The 22,059-nt window shown below is 35.6% G+C and overlaps 1 protein-coding gene across 1 annotated transcript in view; it reads right to left on the bottom strand.

Moving 5' to 3' along the window:
- eipr1 (EARP complex and GARP complex interacting protein 1) overlaps window positions 1-22,059 on the bottom strand; it is a 42,128-nt gene that overhangs the window by 5,106 nt on the left and 14,963 nt on the right. Inside the window, exons 6-7 of the mRNA XM_006626381.3 lie at window positions 21,177-21,313; window positions 1,984-2,151 (exon numbers count right to left, since the gene is read on the bottom strand). Of these exons, the coding sequence (XP_006626444.1) occupies window positions 1,984-2,151; window positions 21,177-21,313 (305 nt within the window). The remainder of the gene's footprint in view (window positions 1-1,983; window positions 2,152-21,176; window positions 21,314-22,059) is intronic.

Below are 22,059 nucleotides of genomic sequence, written 5' to 3'. Positions count from 1 at the left end.
TGCACATCTGGGACCTTTTGGTTCTCACACGTGAAGAAGGTTCCACAGCCGAAACGTTGTGTTTTCTTTCTTTAGTTTTCAGCAAGGAATAAACCTAATACTTCCTTCTAAAGAAAATATTACCATTCTCCTAATAATACTCTTATAAAAAAACACTGAATTTGTAATAAATCAGTGACATTTATTTTGTTTTACAAATAATTACTATTCTGCTTTTAAAGTTTCTAGGCTTATGCTTTCCTTTCATCTCCTGTCTTAGATTTTTTAATATTCTTTAGGATTTAATTTAAGGATACATTTAATTGTACATTAGTAAATTAAAGCTCCCTCCCAGGTTTTTTGACATATCACGTTAATCCATCTACTCAGATTATAGTTTGCCAGTTCATTTATTTCAGTATAAAATGATTCCCCTATAAGATACTGGAATAACACACACTAATAATCAGATTTATTATACACTAATAATCAGATTTAAATATTCAGAAGGGTTTTCTTGTTATATGCCACACATCTCTGAAACATTTTGAGAAGACAAAAAGAAAAAAATGTATGTACATGCTTTATATGGTATTTCTGGTTTAAAGCCTTCCACACAGCCAACCTAATGTAAAGTGGTTGTACGGTGATTAAAAAATGTAGCTTTTTGTAAAGAAGAAGAGGAAGATCGGGTTCAGACAGGAACTCTTGGCTGCTGGTTGGTGCTCACTCAAGAAACAAGTTTTGAAATTAGAGATGATGCTACTGAAAGACAACCACATCCAATAACATATTTTACCCTTTATTAATCCTGTTTCGAAGTTTAATGTTTCATGCCCTCTCAGGTGACACAGCTCCTTTGCACTGAAACTGCTTTTATTATATTATTACTTAAAAGTATGGTCTATGTGCACCTACATGTTTTGAAATTAAACACTGAATAAATTACTACATTGATGGCAAATATGCTAATACAAATTACTCAATGAAAACAATATAACATTGATATTAGACTATAACATTAAATATACTGTCCATGTATCGACATAAAACAGTGATTACAAATCTATACACAAAAACACAAAACAATTCTACGTTTTACTAGCTGAACTGAAATTAATATTATTTTGCATTCACTATACATTAATTACACTTTTAAATTCAAAAGGCCTAAGCTAGTAAAACGTGACAAGATCAAACTAGATAGTGGGAATACTGATGTCACTTGGTATTTATATAATGTGATCTTCCTTTTAAATGATTAGCAGGTAGCTCTGTTGACTGACAAGTATTACTGCTTGGAGTAACAAAATACTGAGCTAAAGATATGTAACTTCATAAAAATAGGATGAGTTGCTCCATGTTTGGTATACAGTATATGTTGCCAAATGAAATTATTTTATGTATAAAGTGACATTTATAAAAAAGATTACTTCAATTAACACAAGACTTGCTTAAGTAATTAAAATAGCCTGGTAATTATCGACAACACTGAAGGTGACTTGTTTGTTAGAAAAGTTGGCTATAGAATGAGATATTCTAATTCTGGTTGGTTATGTCTATTTAAAACAGTACAGGGATTGTGCTAATCTAAGACTTGTATCCTAAACTATTTTTGTAATAACATTACATGTTTAAATTTTAGCAGTGTCACATATGTATATTTATTCACATTTTCTCTGATTCTGCAGACATCTACATTAAAAATAAATAAATACATTAAACCTGAGTGCTGCCATTTATTTTATGCATCAGCGTATGAATTGATTTGCAAGCACTGCAGCACACAGAGTCACATAGATGCTAGATGCTTTAGGCTTCGCTGCTGGTACCTGGTGTGCATTATAAATATCCACACCAAAAAAGGGCTCTGTATCTGTGATCTTTTGGCCCAGAGGCAAGAACACTGCCCACTGATCTTCCAAAGCAAGACTGCAGTTGTGTGACTCCCACAGGGCTCTGCGTGATGCAGACAGGTAACACAGATCAAGCATCCTCTCCTACCAGTGGGAGTGCTCTTCCAGGCTCTTGACAGGCTCACTGATGTTCCTGACGTCCCAGAACTTGACCTTGCAGTCATCACCACAGCTGGCCAGATAGTACTGCTTATTCGGATTGAAGTCCAAGTCTCTCACCAGTTGGCCATGAGCATTTTCTATACAATACATCTGACTACAACACAAGAATTAAAAATGGAAAAGAAAAGAATAAAGTGTTTAGTACTGACTGTTATAACATATCTACCTTTCATATAATTTACATATTTATGTTTTATAAAATTTGCTTCTAAAAATATCATTTGGGGGGGGGGTGGTGAAGTAGCTTGTAAGGGGTCAAATTTGGCAATGCCTGAAAAATAATTTTTGCAAAAAACAATGCATTTATAATAACAACCCCATATATGGCTGTCTGTTATTCAAAGCAATGTTTTATACCTTTGCTTACAGTAAAACAAGGACAGTCACCAATTTTTTCTTTAAAGTATTTACATGTTTAATTACAATCCTGTATTCTCAAATCCCTTGTGGTGTTTAGAGTGTTCTTATGAGAAAAAAGTAATGATGAACAAAACAATTCTCAACCACAATCCAGCAAAATTACATATCTAAATAACAAAATACTTTCAAGATTGTAAATAAAAATAGGAAAAAGTGAACTCTTGTTTGTATGCAATCTACGGTGCCGTGAAAAAGTATTTTCTCTATTACTGCAAATTGTTGACACTGGATGTTTTCAGGTCTTCAACCAAAATCTAATATTAGATAAAGAGAACCTGAGTGAACAAATAACACATTTTTGTTTTTGCTTATTTCATTTATTTAATGAACAAAGTTATCCAACACCAAATGGCACTGTGTGAAAAAGAAATTGCCCTAGTTAAATAAACCCAGTAAAAGGGATAATTTAGAGGCTTGATTACAGCCAGCCCTGCTCAACATAAATCTCACTTATTTTGACCCTTACCATCAGAGTCAAGTTGCCAGCACAAAGATTCAACAAGCACATAATGCCACGATCAAAGGAAATTCCTGAAGTGATCAGAAAAAAACGTTGTTGATATCTATCAGTCTGGAAAGGGTTACAAAGCCATTTCTAAGGCTCTGGGACTCCAACGAAACACAGTGAGAGCCATAATCTCCAAATGGAGAACACCTGGAACAGTAGTGAATCTTCCCAGGAGTGGTCCGCCTGCCACAATTTCTCCAAGGGCGCAGCGTAAAATCATCCAGGAAGTCACAAAGGATCCTTAAAATACATCCAAAGAACTGCAGGCTTCTCTTTCCTCAGCTAATGTTAGAGTTCATGACTCCACAATCAGAAAGAGCCTGGGCAAAAATGGGCTTCATGAGAAATTAGTAGCACGGTGGAAACTACTGCTAACCAAGAAGAACATAAATGCTCATCTCTCATTTCCCAAGTAGCACCTGGATGATCCTCAGGACTTTTGGGAGAATGTTCTATGGACAGATGAGTCAAAAGTGGAACCTTGTGAACAATATGGGATCCTATTATGTCTGGTGTAAAGCAAACACAGCATTCCACAGTAAGAACCTCATACTGTACCAACCGTCAAACATGGAGGTGGTAGTGTGATGGTGTGGGGATGCGTTGCTGCTTCAGGACCTGGGCGACTTGCCATAATTAAAGGAACTATGAATTCTGCTCTGTATCAGAAAATTCTTAAGGAGGATGTCCCGTCATCCATCTGTGAGCTGAAGCTGAAGTGTAGTTGGGTCATGCAGCAAGACAATGATCCAAAACACAAAAGCAAGTCCAGATCAGAATGGCTGAAAAGAAGCAAAATGAAACTTTTGGACTGGCCTAGTCAAAGTCCAGACTTAAACCCAATAGAGATGCTGTAGCAGGACCTGAAATGAGCAGTTCATGCTCGTAAACCTACCAACCTATTTCTGAATTAAAGCTGTTTTGCGAGGAAGAGTGGGCTAAAATTCCTCTACAGAGATGTGAAAGACTGATCATGAATTATAGGAAGCATTTGGTTGCGGTCATTGCAGCTAAAGCTGGCACAACCAGTTATTAAGTGTAATTACTTTTTCACACAGGGGATATGGGTGTTGGATAACTTTGTTTATTAAATAAATGAAATAATAAGAATAAAGTTATTATTATTTCATTTATTTGTTCACTCAAGTTCCCTTTATCTAATACTAGATTTTGTCTAAAATTCTGAAAACATCCTGTGTGACAAATATGCAGTAATAGAGGAAATGAGGCAAATACTTTATCACTGCACTGTAAATGCTCCTCCTGATTGTCAAATCGTATGTGGTTCTTTCAAAAGTGATCATCTCACTCCTTGCATTATGCAATTAACATACTAATTAAAAATCTCATTAAAACTTGCGGTACAAATTAACCTAAGGGGAAGTACAGAACTTCAATTAGGCTAAAATTAATTTTTTATATATATTTTTATTAGATGTCACATGTGATGCAGGTGTATTTTTAGTTGTGCATCAATACATGGCTTTTCAAAAATAAATGTATCAACCTATATCTATAAAAATTACAAATATATCTTATAATGTGTTGTCATTTTTACATCATAACTTAAACAATCAGCTTACTATTTTCACATTTTAACAATCATAAAGCCCAGATAAAGCGCAGTCTATAAACTGCAAACAACTTAAGTACAATTTAGACTAAAACACTCAGCTAAAAAATCATGTATTCAACTATTTTCAAATAAACCTGTGTGTGGAAATTTGGGAGTCCAGGAAAACAAGCATCATAAAATAACCCACTGCATCCTAGTGTAAAAAGCCTCAGCAGGTGAAAAATCCATCAGAGTATAATTTCCATAATGCATTCTGTTGTTCATTAAGCACTGATAATATAACTGTAACCCAAACATCTAATGTTTTAAGTGGTCTTATTCTACCCTGTTACTATTTACTTAGGCTGTTTTATTAAGAACCACTATTATGCCTCGTTCTAGTAATAATAGATATGGAAACAACGTAAAGCACCTTATGATAATTCGTCACCAGTAGTTCTACAATGTGTACATGGAAGGGAAAACATGGCACGAAGAACAACTGTTTTAAGACCTCTTCAACAGGTGGAGTGTGCATCAATGTCCAATCATGCAGTACCAATGTGCAATCATGCAGGAAAAGCCCTAAAGAGGTAAGTAAGGTTTCACATAACTCCCCAAGTATGTGACCAGTATAAGCAAAATCTTTACTGATCAGAATTCACAGCTCATCACAGAACAAAAAACCTTCCCCTCTGTGTTTCTAGTTTGCTAGTTGTGAGCATTTTTAAGTAAATAATTAAATGTAATGTTATTGACAATTTAATTTTTAGGGATCTACATTTTAAAGTATATACAAGAATGGTAAAGCACATAGATTTAATGTATCTTAGTAAATCTAGAAGAAACTTCTGCAAAATAATTAAATTCCTTAAATAAATTAAATTGTACATTCAACCTGGCTGAAGTAATAGGTAATATAATCAAAATACAACAAAGCTCTAATGAATCTCAATAGTGGAAATTATTAGTTTACTGGTAAAAATGGCAGAAGATGGTAAGACATTAAATACAATATGACAGTTCTGTATAAATGTACAAAATTAGCAAGGGAACATACTGAAAAACAACAAAAGCAAGGTAATAAAACATGCAAATTGGATTTGAGAAGGTGTCTTTCTTTTTCTTAACAACTGTTAAGGGTGTGAATAATCACGTGCTACAGCAGAAATATAAGAAACACAATGTAGTCCTAGTTGACCAATTCAGATTTGAAAGCATATTTTATAACCATTACTTCTCCTTTAAGGCTGATCTTAAGGCTGTTAATAATGAGTTTCATCTCTCCAAATATACGTAGCTCCTGTACATACCGTATTATAATACACAGAGTACTCCATTCTAAACTCAGAAAGAACATCTGAATTTGTTTTCCTTGAAAATTAAAAAGCATGAATGAAGCTTGTGAAGAAAAATATGAGAAAATAATTCAAAAAATTTCAATGCACTATTCAAATACTGAAACATTCTAAAATGATGTTCATTTTTAAAATATTTTCACTGATCACATTACAGCTTTGGATACAGAGTATTCACTTTGAAAAAGAAAGGAGATCGTATATACACTGTCTATTGTACCTTGGAGGCAAAGGCTGTTACCAACCTATGGTGCCTATTTTCAATTCATAAGGTTTACTGGTATGTTAGTAATGTTACTATGATGGAAGGCAACACTGTTAAACTGCCACTTTTCCATTATTTGCATACATTAAACGTAATTCATTTTAAAAAAAATCAATGATGGGAAATGTCTTTTACCAGCATGGAAAATACAAAGTACTGAGCTGCTGGTAGGAACAATAAAATTGTCAAAGGGAAAAGCTGATTTATTCTAATTACATGAAATTGATGGATCGGCATCAGACAGTTTTTTATCAGTGTTAATTTAATGTACATACATGTTGTTATTTCAGGCAAGTATCATAGTGAAGTCTGGGAGCTATTTAAATCTGTCACAGGAATGTAGGCAACAAATCAGCTTGACTGAGAAAGACTTACATGAGAAGGTTGTTGTTGGGACTCAGGTAAAAGAAGACCTTTTATTTTTTTTCCCCAATATTTCAAATGTTGTCATTCCATGACTTTAATCTGCTGTGGCAAGGTGACAGTAAAAGGCAAGATGGGAGACCCTTGTCTCAACTACATTCCCCAAAAACACCCGCAGGAAATAAACCGTCACCATCTGACTAGTCAGAAGAAGATGATTTGTCAGATGACAATATAAGACCAGGAAGTATGTGCTCCTCGTTTACCTGATGTTCCCCATTTAGTCATAGCATTTCTTAAGATCAATTGTTGATACAACATCATCCATTACTGATCTGTGAATTACCTACAGTACACTTTTCCCGTTTCCATATTATTGCTCAGTGTTGTAATATTGTCTATAACTATATTGTCTATACAGTATATTATATATTGTCTATAATCAAAGGTGCAAGAGGCACCTTTGATTAACTTTCGTTGTGAACATCTAAAGATTTTTCAACATCACCTTGTGTGTTCTGTTAAATGATATACAGTAGAGTAGTTTCATTTCAGTTGCCGAGATAAAAGGAAACTAAAGTGTACAGAGAACCACACCCAGTCACTCTTGATTACCCCCGGACGTGCTGCTCAACAGCCGTATGCCTAATGTCGTATCAGCACATGGTTATTTTTTAGCTAATTTTCAAAAGAGAGAGGATACAGGGCTAAGTGTTCGCACTAGGGTGACGTAGTGAGTAACGTACCACAGTGACCTACACTAAGACACATGCTCTTCATAATTTATATCACTGATCTATACTCTGGTATAGGTAGTAAACTAAGGCAAGATTTCCTGATTAAATCAAAACGGAAGCAAACTGGAGTACAAATGTTTGGCAGATCACATTGAATATAGACAAATCCAGAGCATTACAACCAGAAGCAAAGACAGATTTTAGATACAAACTGTAAATGGGAAGCTTGTTAAGGGACCAATTAAGAAAACGACTTAAGAGTTTATATATTACATAATTTATAAAAGGAGGTTATATACTATATATGTTATCATTTACATATAGTGGAGAAAGTGGGAAAGTAGTAAAGAGTCAAACACAAATTTTGGGAATTAGGACACAGCAACCAAATAAGTCAGGGTCGAATGGCCCCCTCTAGGAGGAGTGTTCATAAAACAAAAGAAACATGAAACTGTTGAAAAAATCTACAGATTCTATTTTGTTGACACAATGATACAGTAGTTTACCTGAACATCATCTCTGTTTCTGCATTATGAAATGATCAAGTTATCTACTGTGATGTACCTCATGCTTTTTTACAGCTTTCTAAAAGTTGTATGTGCTGTAAAAAAACAAAGATACAGGAAATTATGACTACATCCCTAAACTGGAAATGGGTTACAACCGAGCTTTGATATAATATTCGTTTCACTCACATTTTTCAAATCATTTGAAGATGGCCAGATATGGCCACATTGTGCCACATCTCATTTTTGTTGTTCAGATACTTCAGATAATTTGTCTTTACTCATCAAGTTACTCATTTCAGCTTCCTTTGCTTTTTTGTCATATCCAGCAATTTTTTATCACTTATAATGTGGCAGTACGACATCAGTGTCATGTTATTTATCCAGTCAATGGTTTTATTAATGGGTTAAAATATCTTTAATAAAATCAATAAATAAGTTGTCAATTTAGTTAGTAACTATATCAGATATTGTTAGTTGCATTTAACATCATCATCTCTTTATTAACCCTATACAATTTCTTGCTTTAGGAATTTGTCTTTTCGCATACCCCAGCTTGCTCTCCATGAGACACACAGACACACAGATAGGGAGAGAGCCTGAGGTCAGAGCCCCTGGAGCAGTAGGGGTTAAGGGCCTTGCTCAGGGGCCCAATGGAGTAGGATTCCTCTGCCGGCTGTGGGATTTGAACCGGCAACAGGCGCAGATCCTTAGCCACAGAGCCACCGATCCACCCCATTTTGAAGATGCACAGATCGTATTCACAGTAATGCAATCGACTGATATAATAATGTAGTAATACTGAGGAAAAAATAAGATTTGTTTATAAAAATTGTACACAACAATCACATCACACCAGTCCTCTCATAACTTAAATTCACCTCTGGTGATTTTGGAGACTGAGATTCACTTTCAAACTTGACTTTAAGATGTCCTCTGACCCCCAGGGAAGTAAAAAAACATCAATGTATAAATGAGAACTGGAGAAGTGGAGCACAAAACTGGGGTTGTTTTGGGATCCGTACAGTTTGAAAGTTTCCTCCCTAAATTTGAAATCCGGATTCTGCAAAGCTGGATATAACACACTTGACAAAGTTATAGGGATTAAGTCCCCTATCCCTAGGTCCATGGACACAGTGAAACCAAATCTGAAGTCATCCCCCCTTTAAGGCAACAGCGGTTATTACAAGACATGCGTCTCCCTGGTTTAGTGATAAATCACTGTGTGCTGAGGGGATAAACTGTATCTTTTTAAAAGCTTGCACAAGCCTCTGTTTCTATGACAACTGCTGTGCACAAAATCACTTCATCGCTTATCAAAATCAAACCATGGCTGAAAAAAAAAACTCTTATATGGTGTATCAGAAACACTATCCTATGTATTAGCATATGTACTATAAGCATGTTCTTCAAATTAAGAACTGTAGATGAAGGATGATGCGACATTCTGTTTCCGTTTTGTTCCCAGACCCGGGTCCAAAATCAGCCACTATACGGATGAACTCAATAGATGTTCTATTGCAGTTTCAGTGTACGCATTAAAGTATATAGCCAGGAGATAATTAAACTAATTGACCGGACAGATTTTAACTCATTAAATTAAAAAAAAACTAATTAGACTATTCTTACTAGGTTGCAGATGTGGGTTCCTAGCAAATTCATGAAAGCATAAAAGGCATGTTTTAAAGGGGTCCCTTAAAGGTCATAGAAAGAGTACTGACAGATACATTAGGTCAGAATTCACAGTCAAATTTACAAACACTCCTAGATTGTAGCACATATAACAAATTGACTCATGAGTCTTGGAATACTTACAGCCAATATGTTGTTGTTTCGTTCTCACTGCCACTAAGCATTTGTTTACAGAATACCATGCACACTCAGAGCTGACTGAGAGGCCCTAGAATATGGATGAGTATTATTTTTCATCATCTTCAAAGTCTGAAGATGTTTTTATCATATATTCTCACTTCATATCTATTATCATAGCTGACTTTATCATAATAACATTGCATGTATATGTTTTTTACAATTATAATTATCTACTAAAAAGTACCAAAATACACATATATTTAACCTTCTTTTCACTGTAAAATGTAAAGCATTTGTTTCCTAAGAAGACAATATTAATCTATTGCTCCTTCTATATACAGTGGTGTGAAAAAGTAACTACACCCCATGAAAAGGTATTTTTGTCTTTTCTTACATTTTTGGACAAAAGGATATTTGATCGCCATTTCTACAATTCTGATAGATAAAGGTGATCTAATTTTAAAACATAACATTGAAAAACAACATTTGCGAAAAAACAAAAACTGCCTTTGACCAAGAGAACCTCATACCAACTGTAAATTATGGTGGTGGAAGCATTATGGTTTGGGGCTGCTGTTCTGCCTCAGGGCCTGGCCAGCCTGCCTTCATAGAGTCAACCATGAATTCCACATTGCACCAGAGAGTACTTGAGGAGAATGTGAGGCCATCTGTCAAAAAGCTGAAGCTGAACCGAAAGTGGACCTTGCAACAAGACAATGACCCAAAATACTCAAGCAAATCCACAAAGGAATGGTTCAAACAGATGAAATGAAGGGTTATGGAATGGCCAAGTCAAAGCCCAGATCTTAACCCCACAGAAATGCTGTGGGGGGACTTGAAGCGAGCAGTACATACAAGAAAGCCCTCAGACATCACACAGTTGAAGGAGTTCTGTAAGGAGGAGTGGGCAAAAATTTCTCCAAGTCGATGTAGGAGACTGATAGACAATTACAAGAAACGCTTACAAGAAGTGATTTCTGCCAAACGGGGCAACACCAGCTATTGAAGCTAGGGGTGTATTTATTTTTTCCACAGCAGACAATCGCATTTCTGACTTTTTTTTTGGTTGAATAAATGATTGCAAAGAATAATTTTCATTGTTATTTGTTAAATTAGATCATCTTTATCTGTCAATATTGTTGAAATGAAGATAACATTTCCATACATGCAAATATGTTGAGAAATACACACCTTTTCATGGGGTGTGCTTACGTTTTCACAACACTGTATGTATTTTCATAAAGAGAGAAACAGTGCCTATAGAAAGTCTACAACCTTTCTGAAGAAACATATTTTGTATCCTAAGTCTAACTTTAAAGATGGTGAAAATGAAATTAAGAAATACAATAGTTGATCGAAAACAATAATGTATTTGTAGGGAAATGCATATATCCCATAGCTTGCAGCTATCTTGGAGTGTGCCTCGGAAACAACTCTGCCTGTGTTTGTTTTCACACTGTGCACATGTCCAAATGGAACCTCAGAGTGATGCACAGAAAGAACATCCCTTATGACAGGCATAGTGAACGTCTGAAATGTCATATAAACAACTGCCTCCAAGCTGTGGACGGACTTCCTAAATACAGATATGCTGTGAATATATACAGCATATACATATTTGCACTCCTGTTGCAAGAACTTGTCCCCCCTAAACTAACTTCTAAACTTTTAGAAAATAGAAAGAGTGTGAAAATAATCCATCCATCTAACCAATACAGGGTCGATGGGGAGCCAGAGCCTCTCCCAGCAAGCATAATAAACCTAATGGAAAATAATTTTACAGCTTGTTTGTCAAAGCACTGTTTTCTGCAATATTGTCCTGTGAACATAGTAATCCACTTTTTTGTGCCTTGTACAAGACGCACTCTGCCATACCATTAAGTCAAGCGTGGATAGTTTTAAACATAATTCAGAACATCATAAAGGCCAGTAACGAGAAGAAGCGGTAACGCAACCCGTTATGGTAGAGACATTTGTCTCAGTTTCTCTATTGTCACATAGCCACTACCAGTTTACTGGAGAAAAGTCCCCCCCATCCCAAATAAGAAAGCATGAACACTAATTGAATGCCTCTCAGAAACTGACAATTTGGAGAGAAGCAAAGCCAATCAAGTAGCCAACATGTCTTTGGTGGAAGGAAACCTAGGTGGTCCAGAGTGATTCACAGGGTAAAAACCCACATGAAGGCAAAGACTGGTGCTGTTAGGGCCATTGAAATCAGCACCCTAAATCTGTGAGGCAGGGTTGCTAACCATCATGCTTCTGTGCTACCTTGATCTCCACGGGTGAAGAGTCGGTTAATTTGTCCACCCAACCACTTTCCTAAAACAAACGTGAATTAATTAGATTTATATCACTTTATGCGTTCATTTTTAAACACATTCCTTTGGAAAAAAATTGTATGCATACTAGTAGAATCAAAGGAACAAGTTATAGGTTTATTCCATGCTGAAAAAAAGAAGCCTCACACCTGAAGAAGGCTCCACGGCCGAAACGTTGTGTTCTCTTTCTTCTTTTTTTCAGCATGGAATAAACCTATAACTTGTTCCTTTGCAGCCTACGCATGCTGACGCAGCTACCCACCTGAACTACTAGTAGAATCAGCCTATTAACAACTACACACATAGGTCACATTTGCAGTGTCCGTGATCTTACTGGTCCGAGAAATGTGAATGACTTGGAACATAACCAGACAACACATTTCATAAAGTGGAACCAGATCTGAGCCCCGAAGGGGCTAAAGGTCTGTAAACGTGTACATACAGCCAGTCATTCACTTTTGTAACACAGAAGTAGATCCTGTCTTCTGAAATATAGAATATTTCCCTTTACCTTAAATTTTTAAACAACAATGTCTCCGTTATGGAAACAATGGTCTAACTTACTTTGGAAACTCCGATTTCACTTGACACAGTTTTGTAAAAAATAATCGTGCAAAGATATTATGCATATTCTGCACAGAACAGGAAATTCAAAGCCAAATTGTGATAAAATATTAATTATGTAAGTACATTTAGCTAATTAAGTAGCTTCACACATGCAAGATAACATTTCAAAGTCTATCATATATTCATTCTCATTTCACAAGCAGTAAAGATATCGTCAGTAATTAAAGATCCCACTATTTTCCTGCAATTAAGGATATATAAGTTCATATGTTTATTGCAGGGACAATCGGGTAGTAATGATAACTGTTTAAAGATAAAAGCATAGTTGAACCTCTTGAACTAAATAATTATACTGTAATAACAATAATAAATAGTATTTAGTTTTTTTTTCATTCCAATACAATGCAATATACATAAAGGTGAGGACTTCATTCACTACAGCAGACATGACACACCAACCTCTCCACTACACAGCACTTCAAGTGGAGAATTGGGATATTGATGTGTATAAACAATAAGAAAATGAATAAGGGGGAATTTTATGGAGGCTAAGTGGAAAATAGCCAAGAGACTATGGTTAACACCTCTCCCCTTTACAAACAGTTTGACGTCTCATCTGAATGAGGAAGCTTTCTACAGCAGTGTCCCTGATCACCAAACTATGGCATTGGCTTATAGAAGTTTTGGCCCAGGCAGAAGATTGCTACCTACTGGTCCACCAACACCACTTGTAGCAACAACTTGGTTTTCTTTAGAGGTCCCCCTATTAAGCTTCTTTGATTTGCAGTGATTGGGCCTGTAAACCATGTGATCTCTTACCTTTGGGCAAGAATTTCTAAATATGGAAGCAAAAAGCTAAGCACTGTGTAAAACTGAAACTGTCAATGTTTAATTTATTTTTAGTTGCACATGTAAACATGACCACTATTTTCATTTTGTGTAAAGTGTTCTTCTTAAACCACATTCTCAAACCACATTCCTACACACAAGGTGGGTTCTAACTTATGTCAATGCATCTTATTTTTCTTTCAATGTGGTAGCTAATAACAATGTAGGCCAGGAAATAAAATACCAGCACACATTTAGACACCTATGATACAACATTACTCCAATCAAACAATAAATCTTATGCTTTGTCAGTTTTATAAAAGTCAGTGGTTTCCTTATTACAAGATTCCAGTACTTCAAACAATCCATGTCATATTTAAAATGAATAGCCTGTATTTTTAATAATGATAAAATGGTTTAAACTGCAAACAAGAATGAATTGAGCACAAGTGTGCTGGTCATTATAGCCAAAACGTTGCCGTGGAAACCATATTCTTGGTCTGGGAAGAATTATCTCTTTAAAAACATATTATATTTATGGCACTCTGTACATAAGTACGTCATTTTCTGAAAAAAAAACAGAACAGTTGGTATTAACATTTAATAGAATTTACAAGGAAACTGAGGAAAATGTGGAAGAACAATGTTATAACAAGCTGGCTATTAGCAAAGGTTCTACTTGGTCTCTTCAATCTGACAAGAAAATTATTGATCATCCATCCATCCATTTTCTAAACAAACTCACACCAGAGCCAATTAAATCTTTGTACTATAGGAAGAAACTGGAGCACCCGGAGGAAACCCACATAAACATGGAAAGAACTTACAAACTACTATGATAGCACACCAGGAAATGAATCCAGGGCTCCAGCACTACAAGGTAGGAATACTAACCACTGTGCTTCCCTAGTTATTGATCATTCCAACAGAAAATTAATTCAACACATTGCTCTGTTTGCAACCATTGCATTGTGTGAATGATGTGTGACTTGAAGAGTTGCACTTAGTCAGTGACTGATGACTTTGTTTCCCAATTAGCAACTACAGTATGTCTAAATACTACAAAATATTTTATCATTTAGATTAAATTAAATTTTTGACATAATTACAGACTTCTAGGCAAAGAAACAATTTGAATTATAATCAAGCTAAACCAGACAAATACTCTGAATCATTATCTAGTTGGAAATCAGTGCATCTTATTTGAACTACAGTAAGCATACTGTAAACTCAAAAACTACATTTCTAACCTATTTCTTGCTACATATAACCTTTATAGTTTCCTGAGGTTTTGTTCTTACAAAAGACATAATTAATATTAAAATGCTGCATTTATTAATTCTGTTTTGTCATTTGGTAAAAAGAAAGCTTTATAAGATGTTTCCTAATTTTTTATGAACTAAAAATCTGCAAAATTCTATCTGCTAAAAAATATGTCTAAAAATACATGTGCTGTATTTTAAATGAAAATGTGAATATTGTTATACAAAAATGAATTGTACCTTGAAGGCCATTACCAAACTAATCCTGTTTTATAGTTGCCCAAAAGTCAACCAGCCATTAAAATACTCATCTACATTATCAAACTAAAACATCTATGTACCAAATAAGAAAAGGATCACTCAGAGATTCCTGAAATGAACATGAACAACTATACTCTAAATTTTAAAACAGCTGTGCCAATACTTTTTTTAAAAAACTAAAGAGCTTTAGCTCTGCATATAGAGGCACTGCATGCATTGTGGTGTTTTTCAGTCACTTCTCAAATCCTGACAGGCCAATCCATATTTGTAAAAGATCCAGCATGCTTTCTTTCCTATTCCTTTTTTTTTCCCACATAAAGCTGTAAATACAATGTCCTCCAAGGGTACTAGGACAGAAAAGTCAAATCAATGTATACTTGTGATCAAGTATGAAAGATTAGATTGAGATGAGATTGACGTTAAATTCAATACACATTTTACCTGTGTGTAATTCCATGCATGCATTTGACCATATTAGAAGAAAAACACACCTTGTGTTCAACTCGGTGAACAACAGTATAGGGACACCTAAGAAAACTTTCAAAGTTTAACTTGGTTCCATATCCTTATTAGGCAATAAGTAATAATAATAATAATAATAATAATAATAATAATAATAATAATAAACTTTATTTTATATAGCGCCTTTAAAGGTGACTTCTCAAAGCACTTTACAGGATGACAATAACAATAAATAAGAAGACTACAACAATAAATAAGAAGATTTCACAAGATAGGACACAATTATAATTACAGAAATACAACAATAACAATAGAGGAGACCATGGAAGGTGGTATTAAGAAGAGCAGAGGGGTGAAGAATGGAACCAGTTAAGTAAAGGCTTCTCTGAAGAAGAAGGTTTTGAGTCTGGATTTGAAGGAGTTTAGAGAAGGTGACTCTCTGATATCCTTGGGCAAAGAGTTCCAGAGCTTGGGGGCATAGCAGGAGAAGGCCCTGTCGCCCATACAATGTAGACGGGCTTGGGGGACAGTAAGGAGGGCAGAATTTGAAGAGCGGAGGTTGCGAGGTGGGGAGTAGGGCGATAAAAGTTCAGACAGGTATTGAGGTGCCAAGCCATGTAAAGCCTTATAGGTGAGCATGAGGATTTTAAAGTCTATGCGGAATTTGACCGGAAGCCAGTGCAAGGACTCCAGGATAGGAGTAATGTGAACACTTGCACTAGACCTGGTCAGGATTCTGGCTGCTGAATTTTGGACATACTGCAGCTTGTTCAGAGTAGATTTAGATACCCCAGGGAGTAGAGCATTGCAGTAGTCAATTCGAGAGAATACAAATATGTTGATCAGCTTTTCAGCCACAGTTAATGATAGCATAGGGCGTAGTCTTGCGATATTTCTAAGGTGAAAAAAAGATGTTTTGACAGTATGCTGTACATGTGGGTCGAATGTTAAGCCAGAATCGAATATAACACCAAGGTTTTTCAATTGTGATTGAAGCTCAAGTACAGAGCCATCTACAGACAGGGTTACATGACTGGCTTTATGATGTTGATGGGGGGTACCAATTAGCATGACTTCAGTCTTGTCACATTTAAGATGAAGGAAGTTTTGAGTCATCCAAATTTTTATGTCAGAGATGCAATTAGATAGAATAGAGACAGCCACATCAGTGTCGGGTTTGGTATGGATGTTTATTTGAGTATCGTCAGCGTAAAAATGAAAGCTGAGCCCATTTGATCTTAAAAGCTGACCAAGTGGGAACATGTAAATGCTGAAGAGCAAGGGGCCCAGTAATGAGCCCTGGGGGACACCAGACTTGACAAGACCAATTTCAGACCTGTACCCATTGAGAGAGACAAAGTGACAGCGATCAGTGAGGTAAGACTTAAACCATTTGAGGGCAGAGTCAGAGACTCCAAACACAGTCTCGAGACAAGAAAGTAAGATGTTATGGTCAACAGTGTCAAAGGCAGCACTGAGATCAAGAAGGATGAGTATGGAAAGAGAACCAGAATCAGAAGCTATTAGGATATCGTTGGTGACTTTGACTAGGGCGGTCTCTGTGCTGTGAAGTTGGCGGAAGCCAGATTGGAGGGGTTCGAAAAGGTTGTTTGTCATGAGGTGGTTATGTAACTGAAGTGTGACAGCACGTTCTAGAATTTTAGAGAGAAAGGGTAAGTTGGAGATGGGGCGAAAGTTGTTAAGATTGTCGAGAGCCATGTTAGGCTTCTTTGGCACGGGGGTAATAGCAGCAGTTTTGAGGACCGTTGCTACAATGCCGGTGCTCAAGGATTCATGTATTATATTGAGGACAATGGGACAGAGAGAAGAGAAACAGGACTGGAATAAAATGGTGGGAATGGGATCTAAAATAGATGTGGTGAGTTTCATGCGCGTAACTAGTTTGTTTAGGGATGCTGAGTCAAGAAGAGAGAAGCTGGAGAGACGGGAACCAGAGAAGTTGGATGAGGAGGGAGGAGGTATGGAAATTATATCCGTAGTGGAGAGAATGAGATGCCGGATGTTGTCAATCTTAGAACTCAAGAAATCTAAGAAAATCTAAGTATATGAATTCTGCAACCGAATGAGCTCTCCAAACTTTGTGTAGTTATCTAAGATGTTTTGTCAAGCCTTTTCTGTAACTACCTTGAGTTCTTGCCTACTTGTGGTATGTTCCAACTACTAATTTTTGTTTTCTAAATTTTTCATGCAAAATGCATGTGTAACTGGAAAAACTTTTTTCTCCTGATGAAGTCCTTTGTTCCATTGGCCAAATGCTTTGGGTCATTGTCCAGCTGCCAATGAAGCACCACCCAAAATGCATGAAAGCATTTCCATAAGCAGACAACACTTTTCTGTAAAATTCAGAATTCATTCTGCTGCTGTCATCATTCATTACATCAATAAAGAGGAGTGAGCCAGTTTCAGATGCATGCAAAGCATGCAATGCTCCACCATACTTCACAAATGAGGGGGCCTCCTTTGGAGCTCGTTTTTCTTACCACAGTTTAAACGGTCCATCACTTTGGTAAAGGTTTATCGAAGTCTTAATAGAGAAAGTGTCCTTATTACCCCCGAGGGGGACAATTTATTTTTACGGCAGCAGTTGGTGTACAGAGAGAAAAAAATAACAACTATACGCCTAAATATTTGCAATGAAAATCAAGTGTTAAGTAAGGATATGGCTACAGGTATGAATGAAAACTTAAATCCATTCGTTTTGGAGTTTGGAAGTCGGTATCTGTGCTCTAATGGGAGTAATTGGAATTCATTAAACCAGGGGTTGGTAGGAACGTCACAGATGGATTTTGCTTTACACCAAATCTATAATACTCTATAAAAGTCTAGCAAAGTCTATAAAACTTTGATCAACAGCAGGTGTTTTTCTTGGCTGGCTAAGTCTTGGCTGAATGGCACTTATTACCTGTGGTTCCTTTCTTTTTCATTATACAGTACTACAAATTGTTGATTTTGGGATACCGAACTTCTGAGCTAGGGGTCTCATATTTCTTTCAGCTTCAGAATTGCCTGTTATTCTTTAAATTTTTATTTTGACTTTGGCTGTGGTCTCTAAACACTGAAAACAAAATAAAACAGGTCAATAGGATGTTCACAGCTCTTTTATGAGTACCTTATTACGCAACGACTAAAACTTAAACAACAATATATATGTATTTCCCAACTTTCCCCAATACTTTTGCTTCATCAAAATATATTGGGTTAAGTGAAAATCCGTCTTCACAAAACTTTTGGAAGATATTGTACAAATTCGTAGATATGCATGTATACTGACTGATGCAAAAAAAAAACTATAACACTTAAGTTTAAAGACTATAATCAAATGGTTTTAAATCACACATACTGTATATATTTTTTAAAAATCACAGAAAATGTGAAAAGAATAAGGATCAAAGAATAATGTTTTCGGTATGAAATGAGATACACTGCCAAAATAAAATCTGTATAATGTTTGTATCAGGTATGACAGTGGTGAAACATAGACCTTGATAGACTGCTACGCCATATTCCTCCACAAAGGAGGAATATCCTGAAGGTTTACAAGTTATAGGTCATTCACTGTGCAAGTACAGTACAGTTCAATTTGTACAGTGCAATTGTGGTGATGGTAACCATTAAATGGTAGCTGTAATATTTCACACATTGTCTTCTGCAGATGGTCTCATTCTCTCTTCACAGTTAGGTCTTAAATCATGCAGAAGGCAACGCAAACTCTTCAGTACTTATGAGGAGTGTCAGCATATCTCTTATTGTTCTTGGATTATTTCAATTTAAACCTTTTTGAATTGTTATTCGTAGAGATTATTAAATGAATTCTGAATGAAAGTAAAATAAACACAGTAACATGTAAAACTTCCAATTCACATCACAAAATGGACAAAATTTCCAGGAATACACAGCACCTTATTGCAGTTGTTGTCTGTGATTCAGAACAATGGAACAAAACTTCCAGTGACTTCAAGCAGCCCCACTATTCTGTAAAGAAGCAGGCTTGTGAATACATGTCTTTTAATCCAATAGAAAATTTGTTTTTGACTTTGAAACAGTTTTGTGGAAAAATACTACCTACTTGTTAACTTGTGCAGATCACGTTGGAACACTTCTAAGATGAAATGTCTGCTGCACAACTTGTACTTATTCGCACGTACATCACATTACATTAGTCATTACAATGACTAGTGAACAAGAAGGTCCGCTTCATGTTACAATTCTCGCAAACTCTCAACAATATGACGACTATATGTACTTTCACAAAGTTCACAATTTTGTCTTTTATTCAGAATTTGTAAAATTTTGCAACACATCAATTAAATTCTTCTGTTTCTGTGTTTTAGAATCTGGTCTGAGAAACCGGGACTTTAAAACTTATAAATACAGAGAGGTGCTAAAAACACATCAAATGGTTACTGAAAACAAGTACTGGTGTTTGTAATGTTTCTCTGTGTATTTCAATATTTCTTAAATATTTCCGTATACATTATAGCATAATTATCCTTCTTGCATTCTGAAAAATCCATCTGCAATACATGCTCGTATCTTTCAGGTATAGCTGATGTATGAAATAATTACGAATGTTATCAAATCACTCATTTATTCTGCTAGTTCAACTTCAGCAACATTTGGAGAATCTTCTTTTCCTTTGACTTGTATACTTAATCTTTTTCACTTTATATTATTAAACATTTACAACAGGAAAGGCCAAGATTATTGGCTCTAAACCCCACGTCTGGGGTACCTTTTAGGTCTAATGTTTTTTTCAACCTAGCTCTTAATCATTGTTGCTAACAAGTTTCCATAATGGTTCTGCTTAAGATTTTTTATACCTTTTCCATAAATCTGTTTTGGATCTTGTTTCAAAAATACCCTACTTAAAACACATTTTTAGATTTCTGTCTAAACATCTCTTAACATTTCATTAATTTATGATGAACATACACAGGGTGGAATGACAATGTGTCATGCATTTCCGCAATCACTTTTTTCTTTACTTCTGCATAGGTCCACTCGGTTAGCTTTTAGCTAACACAGCTTAAGAGAGGGAGTACTGCAGCTCAGAAACTGGTAAAGCATACAAGCTAATTTCAAATCTTATTCAAAGTTTTAAGAGCGGCAAACAAATTTAAAAATATGTCTCAGAGAAATTGTAATCAATTAGCCTTTAATTATAAACTCAGTTGGAATGAAAAGTAGAAGACAGGGCTTCCTCTCGACTCAGGCTGCGAACTACTGTCTTAAATCACAGTAGATTACCTTCTCTCAGTGATTCCTTACAGGTGTATTGCTCCTGTATCAGACCCTCCAAGTTCTAATGCTGTTAATGTTGTACTTTCCAGAACAAAAAATAAAAGATTTTTAGAATGTACTTCTTACTTTTATCCCAAAGTGCATTCGTTGCAATGTTGCTGATACATTTATTAATTATATATGTGTAGGAAAGCCAACTGGCATATTCTTTTTAGTTCTGTGGCTGTGAGCTGGTAAAATGAGTATTTCATTTTAAAAAGATTTAAACAACAGGCATACAAATGAGGCATAAAAATGTAAAATATGTAGTTTCCTTGAATTTGGCATAAAGATTACATAAAAAATGTTATAAAATATTTAAAGTCAACAAAGATTCTAAGTGCAATACAGCTAGTTGTTTTTGCCCATCCCAAATATTTTAAATTACGTGTTGACATTACACAGAGGACAACAAGAACTCAAAACTAAAACAGTACATGAAAAAGCCTCTTTTGTTTGTCTGTAATATAAAATGATGTTAAGATGCTTTTACAAAGTCGCTGCAAACCAAGGCTGAAAATAGCAGGAGGGAAAAAAACAGCAGAAAAGCTGGAGTCTGTGATATGCTAATGAAGCTGCTTTGCTTGAATTACCTCATGCTCCTAATGTCCCAGCCCCGGATGGCTGTGTCATTGGCTGTGGCAACTTGCGTGCAGTTGTGATGGGGGCTCCATCTGCCAGACGTAAACTTCAGCTGACCTTTGCCCTCCAGTGTAGCAGAGCTTGAAATCTGTTTAGTAAAAATCAAAATCAAATTTAGTACTTTACTGACAAAGATACACGGTGTGTATATATTGCCTTTTTTCAGATGCATACCTAAATACTGCAATACTATATCTGTACTCAGTATCTGTTATGTACTCTTAAACAAGTGTTATTCACTATATTGATGTTCTGTATAAGTAAAACTGAAGTTATCGGACACAAATTCCTTTCTAACGAGCTGTTAAAAAAGCAATTATGGTCCTATAGAGAATTAAATAATTTATGATAGGATGCCAATAAATATAGCTATAACACAATACACATCTCCAGAGTTGGAAGCATTTGAATTGACAGCCTTTATCTGAATTTACCCACTAGAACTTGCTAACTGCTCTTGCAACAATAAATGAGTACTGAACAAATGGAATGAAAAAAAGGAAGAAGTGGGCTATAAACAAATATTAACAGGCTCCACACCATTAAGTGATATCTGACAACTTAAAATGTGTTTGAAGAGGGATATTTTCAGAATTTCTTTTTTTCATCCATTTACCAAAAGTATTAGCCAGGGAACCTCTGTTCCTAACTGCATACCTGGTGATGATGTTAGGAAGAGGAGCAAAACATTATAATTGAAATTTAGAATATTTGATATATGAAAATATTTGATATTTGTTAAATTTTCCATCTGCTGTAATTGCTGATGAGACGTCTTTTTGGCATACAGCATAACTTGGCACATAGTCTGTGAATCAAAATGATGTGGTCATA

Source organism: Lepisosteus oculatus, chromosome 2, assembly GCF_040954835.1.
Source record: "Lepisosteus oculatus isolate fLepOcu1 chromosome 2, fLepOcu1.hap2, whole genome shotgun sequence".
NCBI classification, from domain to species: domain Eukaryota; kingdom Metazoa; phylum Chordata; class Actinopteri; order Semionotiformes; family Lepisosteidae; genus Lepisosteus; species Lepisosteus oculatus.
This window is presented reverse-complemented; position numbering and strand designations above follow the sequence as displayed.